The 22,480-nt window shown below is 45.5% G+C and overlaps 1 protein-coding gene across 2 annotated transcripts in view; it reads right to left on the bottom strand.

Annotated features, from left to right (window-relative positions):
• The window catches only part of SMOC2 (SPARC related modular calcium binding 2), a 204,323-nt gene extending 182,670 nt beyond the window's left edge, over nt 1-21,653 (bottom strand). For both annotated transcript variants that reach the window (XM_053297160.1, XM_053297169.1), the window contains exon 1: nt 20,558-21,653. In XM_053297160.1, the coding sequence (XP_053153135.1) occupies nt 20,558-20,629 (72 nt within the window). In that variant the 5' untranslated portion in view covers nt 20,630-21,653. The remainder of the gene's footprint in view (nt 1-20,557) is intronic.
• Nucleotides 21,654-22,480: the final 827 nt, after the last annotated feature.

Genomic DNA, 22,480 nt, shown 5'->3' with positions numbered 1-22,480 from the left:
AGTTTTCAGCCAACGATGGGGGTAGGGGCGGCAGGGGGGAACCCTGCCGCCCCAAAAACGTTTGCTTAAAGACAAGCGCCGGAGGGGGAAGAGCGGCGGGAGGGGTAAGTACTACCCCCCCGCCCTTAAAGTGACACTCCCCCCCAGTGCCGGACCACGCTTCCGTGGTTCCGTGCACATCCATATTGGTCACTGAATCTTAAAAGGATATTGTAGAACTGGAAAAGGTGCAGAAGAGGATAACCAAAATGTTCAGTGGCCTGGAGCACCTTCCTTTTGAGGCTAGGCTACAGCATCTGGGGCTCTTTACCTTGGAAAAGAGGTGACTAAGGGGAGACATGATCAAAGTGTATAAAATTATGCATGGGGTGGAGAGGGTAGACACAGAGAAATTTTTTTCCTTTCTCACAACACTAGAACCAGGGGTCACCCCATGAAACTGAAGGTTGGGAAATTTAGGATCGACAAGAGGAAGTATTTTTTCACACAGCACATAATTAATCTATAGAATTCTTTGCCATGGGATGTGGTGGTGGCCACTAGCTTGGATGGCTTTAAAAGGGGCTTAGACAGATTCATGGAGGACAGGTCTATCAATGGCTACTAGTCTGGTGGCTGTGGGCCATCTCCAGCCTCAGAGGCACGAAGCCTCTCAATACCAGTTGCAGGGGAGCAACAGCAGGAGAGAGGACACGCACATACCTCTTGCCTGTGGGCTCCCCAGAGGCATCTGGTGGAAAGAGGATGCTGGACTGGTTGGGCCTTGTGCCTGATCCAGCAGGGCTGTTCTTATGTTTTAAGGATATGCTTCATTTCAGAAGCTTCTCTGGTGGTGGAAAACAGAGCATAATCAATAAAATATAAGCAGTATTGATTATGGGAGAAAGAGATGATTGTCAGGGTATAGATGAAAAGTCTTTCCAGTGACCAGAAAGTACAACAGTATGGGGAAATGAAGTGAGAGGGGCAGCGGGGGGGTGGGAGAGACAGATGACTGGCAGAAAACAGACTGTCAGAATGCTAAGCATTTTGTAGTACCAAACTCTTGTTTCCAAGTAGCAATTTGAAAGTTGCTGTATCTAGCATGAAAAGAAGAAGAGCCATCACTCAGTGGTAGAGCACATACTTTGTATGCAGGAAGTTCAAAGTTCAATCTCTGGCATCTCCAGGTACGGCTGGGAAAGACGCTTGTCTAAACCACGGAGAACCGCTGCCAGTCTCTATAAACAATACTGACCTAGATGGATCAGCAGTCTGATCAATAAAAGGCACCTTCATATGTTCGCATGATGCTATATCCAGTATATAAAAGAGATAATAGCTGCATCTAAAATCTTTCCATAAAACCAAGGGGGAAGAGAGTTTTCTGGAGATAAAACTGAAAGCAGGGACGACAACTCCCTCAACTACATCCCACTTTCACATGTACCCTGCATGCAATTCACAGGGCAATTTGTCGTCTGTGGCTATAGCCATTTAGCTCTCATGGAAGGTCCACAGGCTTCCTTAATAGCAACCCTGCTGATGTTTTCAAAATGAAGCACCTTGGGGGTTTATTCTAGCAAAGCCTCGTGGAGAACGTTTCCTTTCCAGGGCCCAAGTGCCCTGCTCACACCAGTGCCCATTTGTTCTAACAATGCCGTGGCTGCTCTAGGATCTGGAGCCACTTAGAGCTTTATTTATGGTCTTGGTTTGAATCACAATTAAAGTAACTCTTCCAAATGTTTGGGTTTGTAGGCGCCATCCAAATGTGTCCCTAAAGTTGGAAGGCTTTGATTGTGTTTTGTTTCCTTCTTTTCAGCTACCTCAGTGGTCCATTTTAACTGGTGTGTGCTGTGGAAGCCATCCAGAGCATTAAAGGCATACAAAGCATATGTGGGGTGGGGGTGAGGGGGAGAAGGAAATGAAAAAAAAAATTCCCCCCAAATATTCAACATCTGGCAGAAGAAACATTTAACAGAAAGAGGTGTTCATTTAATTTCTTCAGCTGTGAAAAAGAACTTTCCCTTTTTGGTGGGGCTGCCATTCAATATTAGAGGAAACCATAACTAAAAGCAAAGCCATAAACAGCATTTTTGGCTTAAGATAGCCCATGCCAAATGAAAATTGCACTCTTCCAAAACACAAGTTGAATAAGGAGGCATGCAAGCAGGGTTGGCCTGCATTCTGGCACCTGAGGCAGAAAATCTAAATGATGCCCCCTCCCCTGGTAGTAAAAATATAACAACCAGCAACTTGGAGCCCAAAGTTGTTCGTCAATGAAGCCCAAAATCTCCACCTGGGGACAGCTGTCTCACTCCGCCTAATGGAAGAAATGACCCTATATTAAAAATAAAACCTAAATCTCCTGCTTCAACAACTCCAACTGAAGGGATCAGATGAGCTGTTTCAATATATCCCATCTCCACAGTACACATGAGCTGGGTCGTATGTGCTATTCTGGGTTCTCATTCATCCACACAGCTAACAGGAGTGGCTAGAATAGTTGGGATGAGGCCATAGCTCAGTGGCAGAGCATCTGCTTTGCATGCAGAAGGTTCCAAACTCAATCCCTGGCATCTCCAGGTCGGGCTGAGAGAGCCTTCTACCTGAAACTTTGGAGAGCCACTGCCAATCAGCGTAGATAGTACTGAACTAGATGGACTAATGGTCTTTCTATGTATAAGACAGCTCCTATGTTCCTGTGTTCCCACAACGTGTACACAAATGTGTACACTGGGAAAGTATCTTGGTCTTCCCAGAACACACTGCCAAACTGTGAATATCAGAAGAAACTACTGAGACATGGCCTTGTGTCAATGATTTTCAAATTGTGAGGCTGGCTGTGAAAAAATTGTGAAAAATCACAGTGGGGCAGAGCACACCTGAACAGGGAGCCTGAGTACAGAATCCTGAGCTGGGTGCCAGCTAGGACATGGGTGAGTTGAACACCCTGTGAAAGAGTCTCCTAACCATTTTTATATTGAATTTCTTGAAGAATTGCTCTCCCACCACCCCATCATCTATATATTTATTTCTCCTAGGCGTACCCGTCGCTAATCTCATTTGTGGCAGCTCTCGTGAGAGTTCGCGAGCAGCTGCCAATTAACGATGGGGACAGAGGAGAAAATAGGGGTGCCGGTGGGCCGGCCAGCGGGAGCAGGCAGCGGCGGGCTGCCTGGCCGGCGGGAGCAGGCAGCAACAGGGCGGGCCAGTCGCCGGGCCGGCTTTCTGGCCAGCCCACCAGCCAGAAAGCACCAGGTGGGGGGATGAAAAGAAGCGGGCTGGCTGGCCTGCCAGCCAGAAACCGTGGGCGGAGGTGGCGGGGAGAAGCAGGCCGGCGGAGGCGCAGATGCTCTGTGCCCGGCCCAGCTAGTTCCAATTATTTGGAAAGAGCAATGGTTGCTTTGTTGTAATGATGATTTCCCTGTGAATGTTTCTAGAAGCTGATCAGTGATGTCCTGCTCTATCGCTCTGCCAATTCCAGTGTTAGCCTTGGGCCCTAACCCAAAGATTCTTGCATGAAAAGCAGCTTGCGTTATACCACTGCATGCAGGTCTCTGCATGCTCACCAGCAGAACTGATAGTTAATATCAGGATGGAAGTTGGTGGGCAGAAAGCAGAATAAATAGGCAGCCTGTAGGCCACACCAGGCCTCCAAACGGCCTACTGGGTCTCAGCCTTATGGCTTCCTCCTCTTCCTCTAATGGTTATGCCCCACACCTTTTCTTCTCCCCCTGTTGCCACTAGTTCCCTTAATACCAACTTCCCTGCTTTTTTCTAACAGTAAATATGTGCACTGGTGATGTTTTTTGTTAAAACCACCATGCAAAAGCAAACCAGGGGGTGTAGCTATGGACTTCCATGACTGCTGTTATTTCTGTTTAGATGGGGTGGTCATATTTTTAAAAACAAAACAGAACTGCATGCCCAGAATCATAAAGATGTGAGATAAGTAAGACTGAGCAGTAGCAACATAGTGTGGTAATAGCCCACCCAAAGTGTAATGAAGCAACAGTTACTTTGTGGCTCAGCAACCAGAAAGCAAAGAAAAATAACTCAAGAGTTTCTGATTATTTTCAAATCTTTCTGTTTTTAAGCTGATCATGAGCCTAAGAAGCTGATTCACAGTTAACTAACTGAGTTAGCATTAAAGGTGGCCCTCATTATTCATGCGGGTTCCGTTCTGGCCTACAGCCGCAGATAATGAAACAGTGAATAATGAAAACTTAAGTCAATGGGAATTCGGGGGTTAGGTTCTGGAGCCCAGGAAAATGACTGAAAAATCACTGAAAAGATAGGGTAGAAGCAGAAATAAGGATAGAGCACAGCACTGTACCTTGGTCAGCTCAGAACTTCCACTCTCCCACTCTCTCCAGTAATATGCCCCCAGCATTAATCATTATGCATGATTAATGCATAATCACAAAGCTTCCTCAACCCACAGCTGAAGTCCAGCACTTAACAGCACAAGCCCCTGGCCTGTTTGGTTGGTAGGTTGGCCAAAGACGCAGCAGAAAATTAAATCCATTTCAAGTAAACACATAGAGAGGAGTGTGTGAGAATCAAGCAGAGAATCAATTTTCAGTGGATAATTAAAATCAATTATGATTTAAATTCAATATCTAATTGCAATTTAAATTAAATAAACAGTACTGCAATTATAAAAATTAAATTATTTTAATTTGAATTTTTAATTAAAATAAAATCTCATCAAAATTAAAATGAAATTTATAAAAATTGTTCTAATAAGAACCAACCTACCTACTTTCCTTTCACTATCTCTATAAGTGAACTAAATTTGATTCAAACTGAGGTCCACAAATTAGACCTCTTGCAACTCAAATGTTCACGTGTCCACCATCTTGGATCAGGGAGGATGACATCATTACAAACTGCACCATTGAGGTATCCCTGTGTGTCACTCATTACAACTGTACCAAATTTGGTTCAAATTGGTTAGACAGTCCACAAGTTAGTGCACTTGCACCTTAATATTTCACACATCTGCCATCTTGGATTGGGGTGGATGACATCATCACAAACCTCACCATTGGGTCATCCATATATGTCCCTACAGCTGTAGTAAATTTGGTTCAAATCACTTAAGCGATTCACAAGTTAACCCATTTGCACCTCAAAAGTTTACATATCCCCCATCTTGAATCAGGGTGGATGACATCATCACAAACAGCACCATTGAGGTGTCCCTGTGTGTCACTCACTACAACCGTACCTAATTTGTTTCAAATTGGTTAGCCAGTCCACAAGTCAGCGCACTTGCACCTCAAATGTTTACACATCCACCATCTTGGACTGGGGTAGATGACATCATCACAAACTACACCATTAGGGTTATGTGTCCCTATAGCTTTAGCACATTTGGTTTAAATCAGTTAGGCAGTTCACAAGTTAACCCACATGCTCCTCAAACATTCATGTGTCTGCCATCTTAAAGCAGGGCAGATGACATCAACACAAACGACACCACTGGGGCATCCCTATGTGTCCCTATAGCATTAGCAAATTTGGTTAGTAAAATTGGTTCAGCGGTTCACAAGTTAGTCTACTTGCGCCTCAAACGTTCACACAGCTGCCATCTTGGATTGGGGAAGATGACATCATCACAAACTATGATATTGGGGCATCCCTATGTGTCCCTACAGCTGTAGCAAATTTCATTCAAATCAGTTAGGCAGTTACAAGTTAGCCCACTTGCGCCTCAAAGGTTTATGCATCCGCCATCTTGAATTAGGGTGGATGACATCACTACAAATGTACCTAATTTGGTTCCAATTGGTTAGACACTCCAAAGGTTAGCCCATTCACACCTCAAATGTTTTTTGTGACTGCCATCTTGAATTGGGGTGGATGACATCATCACAAACTACACCATTGAGGTATCCTTATGTGCCCCTACAGCTGTAGCAAATTTCATTCTAATTAGTTTGGCGGTTCACAAGTTAGCCCACTTGTGCCTCAAAGGTTTATGCGTCCGCCGTGTTGAACTAGGGTGGATGACATCATCACAAACTATATCGCTAAAGGGTCCCTTTGTGTCATTCACTACAAATGGACCTAATTTGGTTCAAATTGGTTAGATGCTCCAAAAGTTAGCCCACTCGCACCTCAACTGTTTATGTGATTACCATCTTGAATTGGGGTGGGTGACATCATCACAAACTACACCATTGAGGTGTCCCTATGTGCCCCTACAGCTGTAGCAAATTTGGTTCAAATCGGTTAGTCAGTTCACAAGTTAGCCCACTTGTGCCTCAAAAGTTTGTGCATCCATCATCATAAAGCAGGGTGGATGACATCAACACAAACTATGCCACTGAAGTGTCCTTGTATGTCACTCACTACAACTGTACATAATTTGGTTCAAATCGATTAGATGTTCCACAAGTTAGCCCACTTGCACCTCAAACGTTCATGCATCCACCCTCTTGAATTGGGGTGGATTACATCATCACAAACTATGCCATTGGGGCATCCCTATGTGACCCTACAGCTGTAGCCAATTTGGTTCAAATCAGTTAGGCAGCTCACAGGTTAGCCCACTTGCACCTCAAATGTTTATGTATCTGCCATCTTGAATTGGGGTGGGTGACATCATCAGAAACTACACCGTTGAGGTATCACTATGTGTCCCTACAACTGTACCTGATTTGGTTCATACTGGTCCAGGCGTTGCGAAGTTGATAAAGGGACACACACACACGGATACATGGGCACACGAAATGCCGAGTGATCGCATAAGCCTACTGGAAAGTAGGCTAAAAAGCAATAATTAGCATATTATATTACAAGGACAGCACAATGCTGTAAGGGGCTCTGGAAAATGACTCCAAGAAGCTCCACAGTAATGGCTCAAAAACGGTTCCTAAAGGATCCCCAAGAATGCCAACGGCTACCCAAAATGGCTTCTAGAAGCACAAAAAACTCTCAACGTGAAGACCAAAGCACTCCACTTTAGAGATGTGCACGAACCTGTTCGCCATTCAGGTGTTCAGAGTTGGGGGGGGGCTGCAGGGAGTATCCTTACATTCCCCGTCGCTTTTTCCTCGGCACTGTGCCCAAAACCGCCGGTGCGGGGCTGCAGTGTACCTCCCTGCAGCCCTAGTCAGTGTCATACTGGAAGCGGCCAACGCGCATGCGCACCTGCCCCTTAAAGGCCCCTCCCTACCTCCCGGGAGTGCACGAACCCATTCATGCACATCCCTACTCCACGGTCCTCTTCCAGGTTCCTCTCACAACCCGTGAGCACGTGCAGCAAGAACACAAACCTGTAACGGCAGAACTGCGCTGCTGAAAACCGCAGAAACATGAAACTGTGTACCACAGATAATGAGGTTGGGTATATACTACCCGACCACGGATATGCAAAAACGTGAGTGTCGAAACCGCGGATAATAAGGGTCACCTGTATGAAGCACTTTGTTCACCCCAGTCTACTTTGACAACAGAGGCTGCAAGCCTATGCACAATTATATGCAAGAGATGCCTAAGACTGGGGTATAAGCTGTATGATCAGAGTCGATCATGCTTCACCATTTTGAATGAGTCGATCATGCTTCACCATTTTGGTGAGCATATAGAGCAAATGAACTGCACTCACTGCTCATTTCTAAAGCTTCCTAGCATTTGAGCCCAGCCCTAATTTGAAATTGCAAGCTTTAAAACATCCACTAGTCACAGTCTGGTGTCCATTATGTGCATGCGCATAGTTTTCAAATTGCAATGACTGAACAGAAACAAAATTTGGAAGTTATGTGGCCCCTCCAATTCCTGGCATGCCTTGACAGCAGTCCTTGTTACTAAAGGTGCACCACTGCCTATGTATCTGTTTCTCAATCATTGTCTCTATCTCTTGTGAACATGTCAGCGGCCTCACTGGAAGAAGGCCAATCTAATTCTGTTCCTCCGTTTACCAAGAATTATACACAGCAGATTTGTAATGCTAAATAAATAACCTTCTCATGCCATAACAAAGTAATACAGCATGAAAATATTCCAGCCATTTATGCCAAAAGTTTCAGAATATTATCTGTCATACTATGAAGTTGCTTTGAGTACACTGAATTGGCTGTTACGTGACCTTAGTGCATTTCCTTTTGAAGTAAAGTTTCTTTTTAAAATATATGTTTTGGCATAGAGGAGAAAAGCCGATGGGAAGCTAAATGGCTGGGATCCCTTCAAATCTAGGGGTTCCTTATCTAGACAGCATTTGAAAATAGAAGTAATAGGTTAAGCCTCATCTCTCTCTAATAGAAGAGTTCTGCTGCCAACATTTCTTTCCGAAGTTCCCTTTGGCCCATTAGCCTCATGAGAATTCACTTGCAATTTTGAACCTCTCTCCCTGCCCCCTCCCCCCTCCCCTGTTTTAAGGAAACAATGTTCATTCTCAAGTAACATAATATGTTAAAATGGAGTTGGATAAGGTACTCTTTGAGATAGAAGATCATCATTGGGTACAAACCAGAGAATCGTTGTATGCCATGATTTTTCAAAGGAAGCCATCAGGGATTTGTGGAGTATCCACCAAACCTTGAGGCTTCAGAGGACATCTGGAACCAGAACAAAAAAGGAGCAGGGCCTGACATACTGCACGGTGTGATGTGCGCCTTGCAACATAATATTAACGCAGTTGCACAAGACCGCTGTTGCACTAAATGCAAGAATTGCACAAGTGCTAACGTGGCAAAGAGGCACCTTTTAACGTGGTGATTCTCTTTATTTAGCAGGGGGAGAATAACTGGCCCTATCCACCCCCAGCACTGTAGCTCCAGTGACTGTTGCTAGTGTCTATCTTGTGTTTCTTTTTAGATGGTGAGCCCTTTGGGGACAGGCATCCATCTTATTTATTTATTATTTCTCTGTGTACACTGCCCTGAGCCATTTTTGGAAGGGCGGTATAGAAATCGAATGAATGAATGAATGAATGAATGAATGAAGTGCAGCTGCGCAATTGAACAGCATTGGAAAGAATGGTCTTAAATTCTGCAACTGTGTTTGTGCAATTCTTGCATGTAGCACAACAGCGCTCCTGCACAACTGTACGAACACTACATTGCAAGGCACACATCTCGTTGTGCAGTATGTCAGCCAGAGAGAAGAAAAAATAGGGATGGTGAGAAATTCTGAAAAAGTGAAATTCAAAGATAACTTAAGGGTTCTTGTCAAGAAGAAACATCAGAGAATCTTCTCAGATGGTTTCAGTGGTTTATCCTTATTAAAAAACTAGAAACATGTTGATGCCTCCTCCCCACTTGTCTTGGATGCTGACAACAAGGGACTGGGATGTGGACCCCTGTTCATTGCTTTCCTTGACTGCCGGCCATTCAACTTTCTTTATTTAAGTCACTAGTGTAATATTTGTTTCATTGACCTTTATAGATAAAGTGGGGGGGGAGTGTAGGACATAGTTAGGATAACCACCCATGTGGGGGAAACTATAGTTCCAGCCCCAATGCATGTTCTGTGGGTATATCAAAAGGTCAATTTGAGAGCTATTGTCCTATACTGAACTGCCTTCTGAGGCCTGTCATAGCATAAGCTTTCTGCACTCACAGAAGCCATAGGTCCAGCCATATAGATACCATCCTAATAGGGTGTCCGGAAGGGGCCCTTCTAAAGCACCAAGAGCTCTAGGCCTGACCAGGCAGCGTTGCCCTTTGACTTGCCATACATGCTTATAGAAGCCTTCAGAATTGAATAAATCAGCAGAGAGATCTCTTACCTAGTTCAAAAGAGCTGCAGAGTCAATGACTGAGGCCCATTAGAGATCCAGGAAGAACTTCTGCCTAAGACTATTTGTAACAGCTACAGCCTGGATCTAATGAAGCCATCTAAAGCACTGCCACTGGAGAACTGGACAGGTACATAAACCAGGCAGGAATTTCAGAACAACAATGAAGTATGTTCTTCCCCCATGAACCAGAACAAATCTCCCACATGAGCCAATAAAATTGCCAAATGTTCTTATCTAGAATCAGTGGCACTCTTTGGACCAGACTTCTGGGTGGAGGTCCAGTCCCCCGCAGGCCTGGGGGCCCTCCAAATGCTGGCCTGGGGGGCCTCCAAATGCTGAGCGGTTCGCTAATTTAAATGGCAGGATTGTCCATGCAAAATTTGGTATCTCTCTGCAAGTCAGTAGGAAGTATCTTATTCAGAATCTCTTCTAAAAATACAAAAAAGAAAAAGAGTTTCCAGCTTTCCCTGAGCATGCTCTGGTGTTAAAAAAAAGATAGTGTGTTGCAGCTTCTCTGGCAGCGGTGGCAGGGGATGAGGTGGGCAAAAGGCTTTAGGTCCAGGCTCCAAATTTACCTAGGTGCTCCTCTGTCTAGAATGCATGATTTCCAATATATTCCGGAATTAGGGGTGTGCATGGACCAATTTTTGTGGTTCAGTCTGAATTTGGACTGAACCACAGGTCCGCAAACTGGTTCGGTTGAACTGACCAGCCAGGTCAGGCCGTCCAACTGAATCAGCTCGAACCAGTTCAGTAGTTCAAGGGGCTATGCTTGTAAAGGGGAATATGGTGAGGATTCTCTTTTACAAGCAATGGGGGATCCTGGCTTGAAAAGGCCAGGAAGGGGGGTGCCGCGGCACGGTGAGAAGGCACCTTTAAAAGTAGATGTGAGGTGTTTACTGGTCTAGTGGCCACCACCAGAAACCCCCCTGGCACAGACCCAGTGCATAGTACTCCCCCCAGCAGCCTGCCCGCACAGCGGTGGCATGATTCCAGAACTGGCCTGGCCTCTGTGCATGCTTCACTGGATTCCCTTTTACAAGCATAACCCCCCGAACGGCTGAACCAGTCCTTCATGAACTGGGCCAGATTTGGTTCGATCTCGGACTGGGCCACCTTTCCTGAAGGCCAGTCCGGTTCGCAATCAAACCACTGAACTGGCCCATGTATCTGAACAGTTCAGAAACTGTTCATTTGGAGGCATATACATTCTCTTTACCAAACTCAAAATCCCATCAAAATATAAAAAGTGGGGGTTGGAGGAGTGATTAATTTTGAATTTTATAGGCAGATGAGTTTCTGGATTTCCGTTTTCAGTTTCAGATCAAGTTTCAAAACAGGTAGTCACATTTCTAAAGATGTGCTGATTCCAAGTATTTGTTGCCCAACTTGAAACTTCTTTGAGATGATTCTCCATGGTGCTGAACAGTAGCAGAAAATCATTGCCGACATCTAAAAATCAGATACTCCAGATCAGGGTGTGGGGTGGAGATGGAGTTTTTCCCCACCTACCCCCCATTTCCGTTTTGAAAATCTAACATGTGGGACATAGCTTGCTCACCCAAAAATGTGCATTGCCCCTTCTGTGTCCCCCTCAAAAAAAATTTCTAGTGCCACCACAGGAAGCAAAGTGCCCCTGACCCAATTAATACCCCAAACTAATCATGTTGTGGTGGGTCTTTTCTGAAGACTTGTTAATAGTAACATCATGATACTGGAAAGGTGTTCCTCTTGTATATGGAAAATAGACATAAGGTAAACCAGCACCATAGCATACCGGTGACAATCTACCACTTCCTTCAACCTTTTGTGAACCTTTTCCTACCTGCAATCTCCATTAGTGGCAGCCAGAGGATATATTGCCTTAGCCAGTTTATTTCCTGTAGAAAGTCCTGGGAAATTGGGGAGGAAGAATTAGCAAGGAGCGGGATATCTATCATTCTCATATGCATTCTGTGATCTTGCTGAAAAGGGAGAGTAGCACATAATGATCTATTATAAGGGTCCTGCTTGCTGTCATACATCATTTTCATATACAGAGAAGAAACGTACCCAAATAATCTGTAGCAACAAAGCCATGTCATGGCATCAACTGTTAAGCACTAAGGTTTGTTTTTCATGGGAACATTTCCCACAGTCTTCCCCTGCCCTTCGATCGAGTGTTTCTGTGCAAGTGTTAATAAAAAACACAAATTTCAAAACACTGAAGGTTGTGCTTTGCCAGTTAACACCCCACTTCAGCAAAGCAGAAATGTACACAGAAGCAGCATCTCTGCATGGAGCCCCTTGTTAAACTGGAAACTGCACATGTAGGTGTGCCTTCAGATAGGAAGACACACTTTTCCATCAGCACTGATGTGGACTGGAACACACAACCCTGACTAATACACACACTGTTGTGTGCAAGCACAGCGGGTCTGAAGCCTAGGAGTACACATCTCAAGTCTATGTGTGTGCATATGACATACCCCATCATATTTGAAGTGGCTACATGCGTCTCTTTGATGTACAAATCCTAGAAAACTCTGATCAATCACAGCTCTTTATCACAAGTACACATAATGGAATACATATCTCTAATCACTTAAAGCATGATGGTCTCCTGTATATGTACACCCTCAGCCTATAATTGCAAAATAGCCCCAAATCAGATTTGCTGTCCAGCTGGCCGATGCTACAGCGCATGTGGAAGACAGCCCCAGCAGTGCTGTGCAACAGCGCAGTTGCATGACTACTTAAAACAATGTAAGCAGCACTATGCAAGTGTGGGAGCACTGCTTTAAGTAGCTGTGCAGATCCACTGGAGTTGACTTCCCCATGCGCAGCAGCAGTGGCTGATCAGGAATGCTGGCATTGCCTTGTGCAACATGGGGGCCATTATTATTCATTATTATTCCACCTTACATAATAAAGTACCCAAGGTGACTAACAACAGAAACAACACACTGAAATAAAGAAACAATAAAACAATACAATAAAAACAAAATTATAGTAAAATAAAAGGACAAAAACTGCAAATTAACACCATACCAATGTAACAGTAGCTGATAGGTTGGATCCTAAAATCCAGAGGCACAATGAATGGCACAAACTTCCCTGCCCCCTCCTCCACCATGTCCCTGAACAAACTCTCTCTTTTCCCCTTCAACAGGCATCCTTTTTATACCAGAAGAGGTTGAATTCCACATAGCTAGCCCTACGTTGCTCTGGGCCTTTTGGAAAGAAAGGTGTTATAAGCAGGCAGATGATATGACTACCACAGAACAGCAAAAGACCAACCTCAATAAAATGTGTATGTTTTTGTAAAATATAGGCATGTCGCTTAGCAGCAAGATGTGTCTGTGGTATAACTGCAAAAGCAAATATATAATTCAGTGCTGGAATTCCGTTTGTGCTAAAACGCTGCTTTAAAAAAAGAGCAAAACTTTTCTTGCTTCCCCAGAGTATATTAAGCCAAGCTTTAAAGGTGGTCTTATGGCACCCCAGGGACGAACACTGACAAAATGCACTTGACTTAATGTGATCTGCACTTGCAGAAGTCACACACTGTAAAGTTCTTGAAGTGAATGGTTTCTTTTAAGGTTTTCAATTAGTAGCTTTTAATCAGCAAATCATTTCCAGGAAACTGTGCTGGGGGAACAGAACCTCTTCAGAAGAATTTCAGGTATGAGTGACCCAGCCATTCTCACTTTCACCCCCCTAACAAAAATTATCACTGGGTAACGTTTAGTGTTCTGTAGAAATGCTCATTTACTGAAAGGCTAAGATAAATATATCCCACTTTACTGCTGCCATAAACTGTATGAATGTAATAAAACCTCTCCAAAGAGCACAGTCCTTCACCCAAGCACAGTTTAAAAAACAGCTTCAAGGAGCACTTGCTTAAAGCTACCTTTAAGGAAAAGTTTTGATTCCTGAGACTGCCTCAATTGCCATTTTCAAACAATCCAAATTAATCAAGAATCTGAGTGGAAGCTGTTAGTTACAGAACTTGACTAGAAAAGGAGTTATGGCTTACATGGCAATCCTAATTAATGGGCTCAGTTGTTCTTTATACATAGAGCCCCATGTGTAGTTATCATGACAATGGAAAGTAATCAAGGGTCAGCTTTCACACTTATTCTTTTAATGTAAATGGTACATTTGCACCCTGCCACTTTAAAAGCTCGAGGAGGTTCAAAACAACATCACACCCTTAAATGTCCCCCATTTTTAATAAATAAATTAAATAAAAATATTTACCCAGCATGCAAAATAAAGAAACAATGTATTGTATCCAGAAGATCCAATCAGCTGAGCATGCTTTCTCTCAACAATGGCTCAGTTCAGATAGAATGCCAAATTGTGGTCTGTGCTAACCATAATTTAGAACCCAAACCATGATTTGAGTTTCCCAACTTATAACAAACTATGGGTTCAGGGCTGCTTGCCTGCTTTCATTTTCTATCCTCTTAGCGCTTGGCTTTATAAGTTCACTAAACACTCCTGTCTCATCCTCAGGAGGATATAGCATGCTTTGTATAATGAAGGTCCTATGCTCAATTCCCGGGCTGACCCGGGTTCAAATTTGAATCGACCTAGTTCAACCAGTGCTAACTCAAACTGGACCAGCCTCAAAAGGAGTTTGAGCTGAACCAGGCCCGGTCCCTTACAGACCGCTTCGAACCAGTGGGACGGTTCAAGGGGCTATGCTTGTAAAAGGGAATCCAGCGAAGATTCCACTTTACAGGGAATCCTGCCTTTAAAGGGCTTCTAAGGGTGGCTGGAGGGGGGTGGGGGCTGTGAGAGGTCACCTTACTGGTGGTGGCAGCGGCAGCTCCTCTAAACCCTGGCACTTCCCCACCCCCAGCAGAGTGGCCCACGTAACAGCGAAGCTGTTCAGAGGATGCATGGAGGCCATTTGTGTGACCACCACTGCTGGTGGGAGTGCCAAGGTTTAGAGGAGCTGCCTTCTCGCTGCCTCTCCCCCACTGGCCACCCGTAGAAGCCTCTTAAAATACAAAGCCAGGTTAGGCGGGGCAGAAGTGCCGAGATCGAGAGTGATTCCAGCAGTCTGTACGAGCAGCCTAACCCAGACTGGGCGGCCTTAGCCTCGGTTAGGCTGCTCGTGGGAATAGCCTCAATAGCTCACATCCCCAGACATTTTCATTGCCTAATGATAATAATAATAATAATAATAATAATAATAATAATAGTTGTTTGTTATCCACTTTCAACAAATCAGTCCATAAACTCCATTTATCTACAAAGCAACAAGCAAGCGCAGGGGGTTTCCTGGTAAAACCCCATCCTGAACCTGCACCTGTCATCCTGACACTAAGCACTTTAACTGGAAATAAGTCCCATTGAAATGAAATCTTAAGATTTGAACGGGGTCGGGATGTACATTCTTACTATAAGACAAAACTGTGGTTTGATTTTTGTAACAATACCATGTTTTCAAATTTTTCAAATGAATCCTTTTCAATGCCATCTGCCCAGGGAGAGGGAGAGAGAACGAGAGAACCACCCACGATTGTGTAACTTCATCTGACAAAATCTCCCCGTCTAGCGCTTATTTTACAGACAAGATGGACACAACGGCCATGTGTGTTTCTGCAAGTCATTAAAAGCCAGCTCTCCAGCAACTGGGCAGGAGAGATTGCCAGCTAGTAAAGTGACATAATGACAACTTCCAGAGGAGTCCTCTCTCAACAGCATGCCCAGATGTCTCCAATTCAAGGAATTGTGAGGGTTGCTTCAGCACTTTGGATCACCTCCATCCCAATGTGTGGAGGAACATGTGGATTTGCCAACCCACCAGAGCAGAGCTAGGCAATCACCCTGGCTGCCTTCCCGCAGTCCGCACTGCATTGCCCTCCTGTGGGAAAACATCTTCCTTACGCCATGCTTCCAAGTGTGTGTTGCACCGCTCAGCCGGCACTTGGAAAGCTGCCATCCAGACATGCCTTCAGGCTACAATCTTGTGCCTAGTCTGGTGCACTTAAGCCCCATCATGGGACTCAAGAAAGCAGCTGGGAAGCCATGTGCAAACTGGACCTGTTACATAGTATACCTGGGCTGCTGTATTCACTACCAGATAGCTGCTGTATCAGCTGGAGATCACTGGCGGTAGACACAACAACCTACCTCTAGTGTACCAGGGGGCCAGGTAACAAACTTCTCTGCAGAAGTGTAGCATATGCAAAAAATGCTCAAGGGGGAACTGCAATGAATTGATTTCTGGCCAAATATATAGGTTTTATTTTAAGCACTAATAAAATGTACACACAAAGCTGATTGGGCAAGAATGCAGAGAAATCTCCTAGGAGCTACCCACATCTGTTTAAGACTAGAAGACCTGACTCATATTTTTAGAGCCTTCCTATTACACTGCTCCTCAGTCCCATGCCACATACACTTTCCTGTTCATCCTACACTTGCAAATGATTTGAGTGGTGGATGAGATCAGAGACTTTTGTTTGTCTGTTTTGTTATTATTTATCCACGCATAAGCCCAGGCTCTTTACACACAGAGAGAAAAGAACACGAGCTGGGCTGTATTGTGTATAAGATAGATAAACCAGGGTGGTGTCGTGGTTAGAGTGCCGGACTAGGACCGGGGAGACCCGAGTTCAAATCCCCATTTAGCCTTGATTCTTGCTGGATAACTCTGGGCCAGTCACTTCTCTCTCAGCCTACTCTACTTCACAGGGTTGTTGTGAGGATAAACTTAAGTATGTAGTACTTAAGGATGACTCTGGACTCCTTGGTGGAAGAGCGGGATATAAAATGTAAAAAATAAAATAAATAAAATAAACTATCAAACTTAAAATCACATGCAGAGCATTCCTATATATATTTAGTCAGAAGTCAGTCCCATTGTTCATGGAATTTACTCCCAGGAAAGTGGGCATAGGATTGCAATCTTAGTTCAAAATCTCTTCTCTACAGAGTTATGGCCGGTTTGACACAACCAATCTCATGTCTGTTTAATGGAAATCTGAGATTAGTTCCCATCAGACTAACATGAGATCAGCTGTATGAACCCATCCAATGACTTACATTGAGGCTTGTAATTAGCCACATAGAAGCTGCCTACTGACTCAGACCATCAGTCCACCTAGCTCAGTACTGTCTAATCTGAGTGGAAGCAGCTCTCCAGGCAGATATTTTTCTTCGCTCTACCTGGAGATGCTGGAGATGGAACCTGGGACCTTCTGCATGCTAAGCAGATGTTCTGCCACTGAGCTAAGGTCCCATTCCCACTTGCCTGGTGGCTACAGTACTCCTGTGGTGGAGGGGAGCACCTGAGAATTGCTTCCAGATGAGCAGAAAGGTAAGCCTGACTCAGTTTGGTGCTGTTTTCTCCTTCAGGCCCCAAATGACTAACTATGTACAGACAAGTGGGCTAGTAAATATTTTGTGGGCTAGTAAGTTATTCGCAAAGCTACTTGGGTTAGACTTTACTAAGACTTGATTCATACTTTATCCTAGCAGCATGGCTGCTGAGAGAAAGCAAAAGCATCCTGTTGCCAGCTGCATGGTAAGCAGCTTGTAGCAAAAGTTCTTCATCTAGTTCAAGAGAAGCAAGAAACCTTTCATGGTCAGTGTGGTGGTTGGCCTGGCTCCTGTAGCCAGCACTTCATATAAAGCCCACTGCATGGTTGGTTGCCCACATGTTCCTACTTGCTGGCAGAATAGCTGATGCCCAGATGATGTATGAACTGGACCGAAAAACCACCCAATCAAGTGGTTTGAGAAAAAGGCAGTGAACATGACCAAGGCTATCATGTTCACTACATGTTCACCAAGTAAGCACACTACTTAGAAAACAGTGAGGCTATTCACACACGTGTGCAAAACCAGGCTAAGGGAGCCCAGCCCAGTTTTGCACGCACATGTGGACCACCGGGATCTGACCCGATCCCGACAGCACCATGGCAGCAAATCCACCTAAGAAGCCTCCCTTCAAAATGAGGTTAGGAGGGCGAGCGCTCTCCTAACCTTGTTTTTTAAACTGTCTATCAGCCTCAGCTGCTTGTAGCCACGGTTGCCAGACTGCAGGAAGCCCAAGGAGGGGAGGGGGATCCCCATGATGCACTGCACACTCGCGTGGTGCATTATGGTATTTCCAGGAGCCAGAATGATACATCTTGCCACCCCCCCTCCGGCCCTCTCTGCTCCCTGGGCGCACGGGGAATCGTCTGAGTGTGTGGGTCATCTGCAGGGAAGGTAAGTCTAACCCACCTTCCCTGCAGCCCTTCTGGAGAAAGGGCTCTGTGTCTCCTATTGACTCTTCTGATGACTCTGAAACTTGAGTGGATTGAGGGTTCCATCTCCCAGCTAAATGACAATCCTTTTGTGCATTTTGACATGACAAAATGACAATCCTTTTGTGCTTTTTTTGTGTGCATTCCACAGCACAAAAAATGCTGTGGAATGCACTCCCAGCAGAAATTCGTAATCTTAATTCTTTACTGACCTTCAAGAGAGCCCTTAAAACCCATCAGTTTGGCCTGGCCTTTCAGAGTTTTTAATTAGTTTTAATTGTTTTAATGCTAACCTGGTTTTCAGGGTTTTAATTGTTCTGTTAGTTTAATTGTTTTTAAGAAGTTTTTTAATTGGTGTCCATATTTATATTTCTGTTTTAATTGTTATTGGTTTTAATGGTTTCTGTTTTTAATTGTAAACCGCCCTGTGCCATTTCAGAAGGGTGGTATAAAAACTGAATGAATGAATGAATGAATGAATGAATAATAAATCTCACACCATTTGCTGAATACCAGTTCCAATGAATTCAGTAAGGGTCGTCTGGACCAGAGATTCCCAGTCTTGAGTCCCTGTGTGTTGATGGACTACAACTCCATCATCCACAGTGACAATGGCTTTTGGGCGTTGTGACTGGGGACGATGGGAGTTATCATCCAGTCGCATTTGGGAACCCAAGGCTGGGGGAACCCCTGCTCCCGAACAAATGCCTGGAGAGTTAGTAGTCACAAGAAGACAACAGTGCAGCACAGTGGCTGAAGAGCTCATAAACTCATTGGATGCCATCCAGGGAAAATTAAGCCCTGGTTGGATTTTAGTCCAATGGAAATCATTGGGAGTTATGCTCACAGGAAATGCTGGCATTTCATTGATTTCAATAGGCTGCATATAAGCAGAGCTAAATTTCTCTGGATTTTGCTCATTGGCTATCCTGAAACCCATACAGACTCCCGCCAATGCAGGAGTTTCCCAGTTCTCTTTCATGGGTAGGGAACATTCAGTGCAGACAGATGGGAATCCTATGCATGGAAGATTTCTTTTCACAGAACCCAGCAGCAGGAAGCCTCTACATTCATGGGATTTTGAATACATCCAGTAAGTGAATTTGAGTCCCCTTGTTGGGCATGCCCTTTATTCCCAACTAATGCAAACATGTTTGTTATTCAGCTATCGTTTCAAGCACACTTTCCTGGGAGTAAGTAAGCTCCATTGAAATCACGAAGGCTTACTTCTGTTCCAAGGAAACTTGTTCAGGATTTCAAGCTTGTTCAGTGTTTCAAGCTCTCAGATCAATGGCTTACGCTGCTGGTCCTCGTTTCAGATAGGATTTGGTGCCTGATCCCCACTGACTTCTGGTAAACTGTTGGCTGCCACTCACAAACCACTTAAGCCACTGAACTTGCATTTCAACTTGCTTGGCCCAAGGAACTTCAGTGGGACAAAACTGGTGAAGATTGGAGCAGTTTAGGTATCTCTTTCCAACCACAGCCCACATATACTCATCAATGCCTGTACTGGCTTCCACTGGTCTACCAGTCCCAGGCAGTACTCACAAAGCACCTGTTTTTATTTCACATGAATGAATCTTAGGGATGGGCCCTTAGCTCAGTGGTAGAGTTTCCGCTTTGCACACAGCAAGTCTCGGGTCCAATCCCTGACATCTCCAGGTAGTGCTGGGAAAGAGAACTGCTGCCAGTCAGTGTACACAATCCTGAGCCAAATGGAGCAGTGGTTTGACTCAGTATTAAGCAGCTTCCCATGCATCACTCCTTGGGCTCATTCCTCACCGCCACTATGAATCACAACTGTAGAGAGAAGGCTGGGGAAGCATGCACCCATTATTTCTCCCTTTTTAATGTAAACACAAACAGTTGTTAAAGCAGGTGAGCTCGCTTGGATCAATTACATGGTCATCCAACATTGTAAGCAAACACACAAATAGAAAATTTCTGATACGAAACCCTTTTTTTCTTTTTAAGTACTTGCCCCAGGATTTCTGGCAATAAAGCTATAGTAACTGGTAGTCTTAAGCAAATCGCACAGTTCCCTGTTTTATAGCCATTGAGAGAAGCGGCACATGAAAACTGCCAGTTACAAAAGGTAAAGCTGCACCCATTTCAAATTTTAACGTGGGGTTTTTTTTTAACGGAATGCTGAGGACTAGAAACTTATTCGTGCTTTTTGAAAAAGCGGACATTTCCTCAGTTACACGCTGAGGGTGCTTTCCGTGTAGGAATGGCATCAGCGTGTGAAGCGGCACTGGATGCGTCGCATCGGATCGTGCCCGCGTGAGGGGGAAGACAGCCGGGTCTGGAAACCCTCGGACTTTATTGCAAAGTCAAGAAAGAAACTCAATCATGGCGAAGTTAACTTTCCTGGCCGCACCTCCCTGCCTGGCAAAGCGCGACGCTTGGGCTCAAGCAAATGTCTCTGTGTGGGTGGGAGGGCAGACAATGCAGCAGGAGACGGATTGCCTGGGGAAAGGGCAGCAGCCGGGCGCTTTGCTGCCGCGGCGCGGCGGTGGCGGGGAAGCAGGAGCAGGAGGAGGGCGCGGGACGCAGCAGCCTGCCTTACCGTGAGCGCCGAGAACTTCTGAGCCGGCACCGGCAACAGTAGCAGCCACAGCGGCAGCAGCAGCAGCAGCATCCTGGCACGCTGCTGGATCCGGCCTGGAGGCTCTCCTCGGGAGAAGCGCTCGGGACGCTGCTGGGGGTCTCCCTTCTGGGGCTCCTCCTCGCTGCTGCCGGCCGGGGATATCCCTTCCCTTGGCGTGTCTTCTCCCACAGCTCCCTTCAGGCTTGGCAGCGGAGGAGCGATCCTGCCCTCTGCGGCTTTAGCCCCACACGCCCGCCCACCGCTGGGCACGCGGATGCCCCTGCAAGGGTCGCGGCGCGACTGCTTTGCTGCTCGCGCGGGCTGCTCTTCCCACTCCGCTCGCGCGCTCTCTCGGTGTTTCTCTTGCCTCTGCAGATCCGGTTCAGATACTGGCTGGTGGCTTGAGCAGCCTGCGCTTCCCTCCCTCGGTGTCTGTAGCTGCTGTCATCTGATGCTGGTCCGGCGGGAGAGATCACAAAGGACGCCGAGAACCCCGCTGGGTTCACGTTGGTCTTGTGCAGCACCACACCAGGCAGCGGTGGCAATCCCGTCTGCACTCTGCAGGAGTTTGGGATGGGTTTGAAGGAGGTGGCCAGAGAGCCGGGGAAGGTGCAGTATGAACCTCCCAAAATCTCTCACACACACACACCCCTCTTCTCTCTCTCTCTTCTCTCTCTCCCTTGGCCCAGCCTCCAGTTTCTCCTCCCAGACCTGCAGATCCTCCGCTGATTGATTGATTAACCCCACACTGACACCGCTTTAGATCTACTGAGCGTGCAGAGACGGCCCCTTTAAGTTTCCAGCCAGATCGATCAGAAATAATAACAATAGAGGGCGAGAGGAGGTCACGTGCGTGGAAGCGCGATTATTTGTGGGCACCGTCCATCAGACTCTGCTTGCAACTTGAAGCTGCAACGGTTTCCCAGAGGTCAACGTGTGCAAACTTGCAAGCCGCCTGGGCTGGCTTTATGTACGCTGGTGGGCTTTGCAGGTTGCATTGCGAAGGGTTTAAAAGGTGAGCGCCGGGCAGTTCGTTAGTTCCGTCGGCGTTGTTTGCCTTCCAGCTCCGGTGACATTTGGGGCTGTTGCTCGGTAACTCTAGTCTTTAAGGCTAAGCAAGAGGATTTGGTGTGTGCCTGCGTGCGCCCTGACGCTAAAGAGTATCTTTTTTTTTCCTCCCTGCGCAGCATTGTTGGAATATTTCAACCTTGGCTTGTAACTTTGCATAGTTCTTGGCTGGCTGACATAAAACCCAAGCTTTGCCATATTTTCAAGAATAGGACAATGGGCTGTCATTATATTCTCGACAGAAAAATTTACTCCAGGAGATGGAGAGAAATAGGATTTGTGGCTAGAGGGTTTTTGAGCCCCAATACCTCAGCTTATTGGCTGAATTAAGGATAATCAGTCAGTCACAATATTCCTAAGGCCTGGATTCATATATCTTGTTATAATGGACTGGAGATCTTTGCACTGCCCATTCCTTAAGCTCCACCCCATCTTAAATAGGTCCAGGAATCATGCAGTGTTTGAACTGCAAATGGAGAAACTGTGTCAAAAACATGCATACCAGATTTCATTCTGGTATCTCAGTCTTCAGATATGACCATGATGAAGCTGAATATCTCCCTCGTCAGATACTGAGATAGCAGTATCTGATTCTTCAGACAGATGTGACATTGAGGCCTAGCCTACATTTCTGTTTTGCTGACCCTGCCTCCCCACCATCATCTACGCCCCCCCCCACACCTGGACCCCATTGGAAAGGGTGGAGCCCAGCTGCAAAATTTCCATTTTCAATGCTTTTTCAGCTTTCCAGTCTTACTACTTTGCTCTCTTTCTGAGCTATTTGGTTCTTTCTTACAGCATCACGGTGCTGCCTGTCTGCCCCATTTCCTCAAA

This window comes from Hemicordylus capensis, chromosome 1 (assembly GCF_027244095.1).
Source record: "Hemicordylus capensis ecotype Gifberg chromosome 1, rHemCap1.1.pri, whole genome shotgun sequence".
Classification (NCBI taxonomy): Eukaryota; Metazoa; Chordata; class Lepidosauria; order Squamata; family Cordylidae; genus Hemicordylus; species Hemicordylus capensis.
The sequence above is the reverse complement of the archived record's forward strand: the minus strand, read 5'-3'. Positions and strand labels throughout refer to the sequence as shown.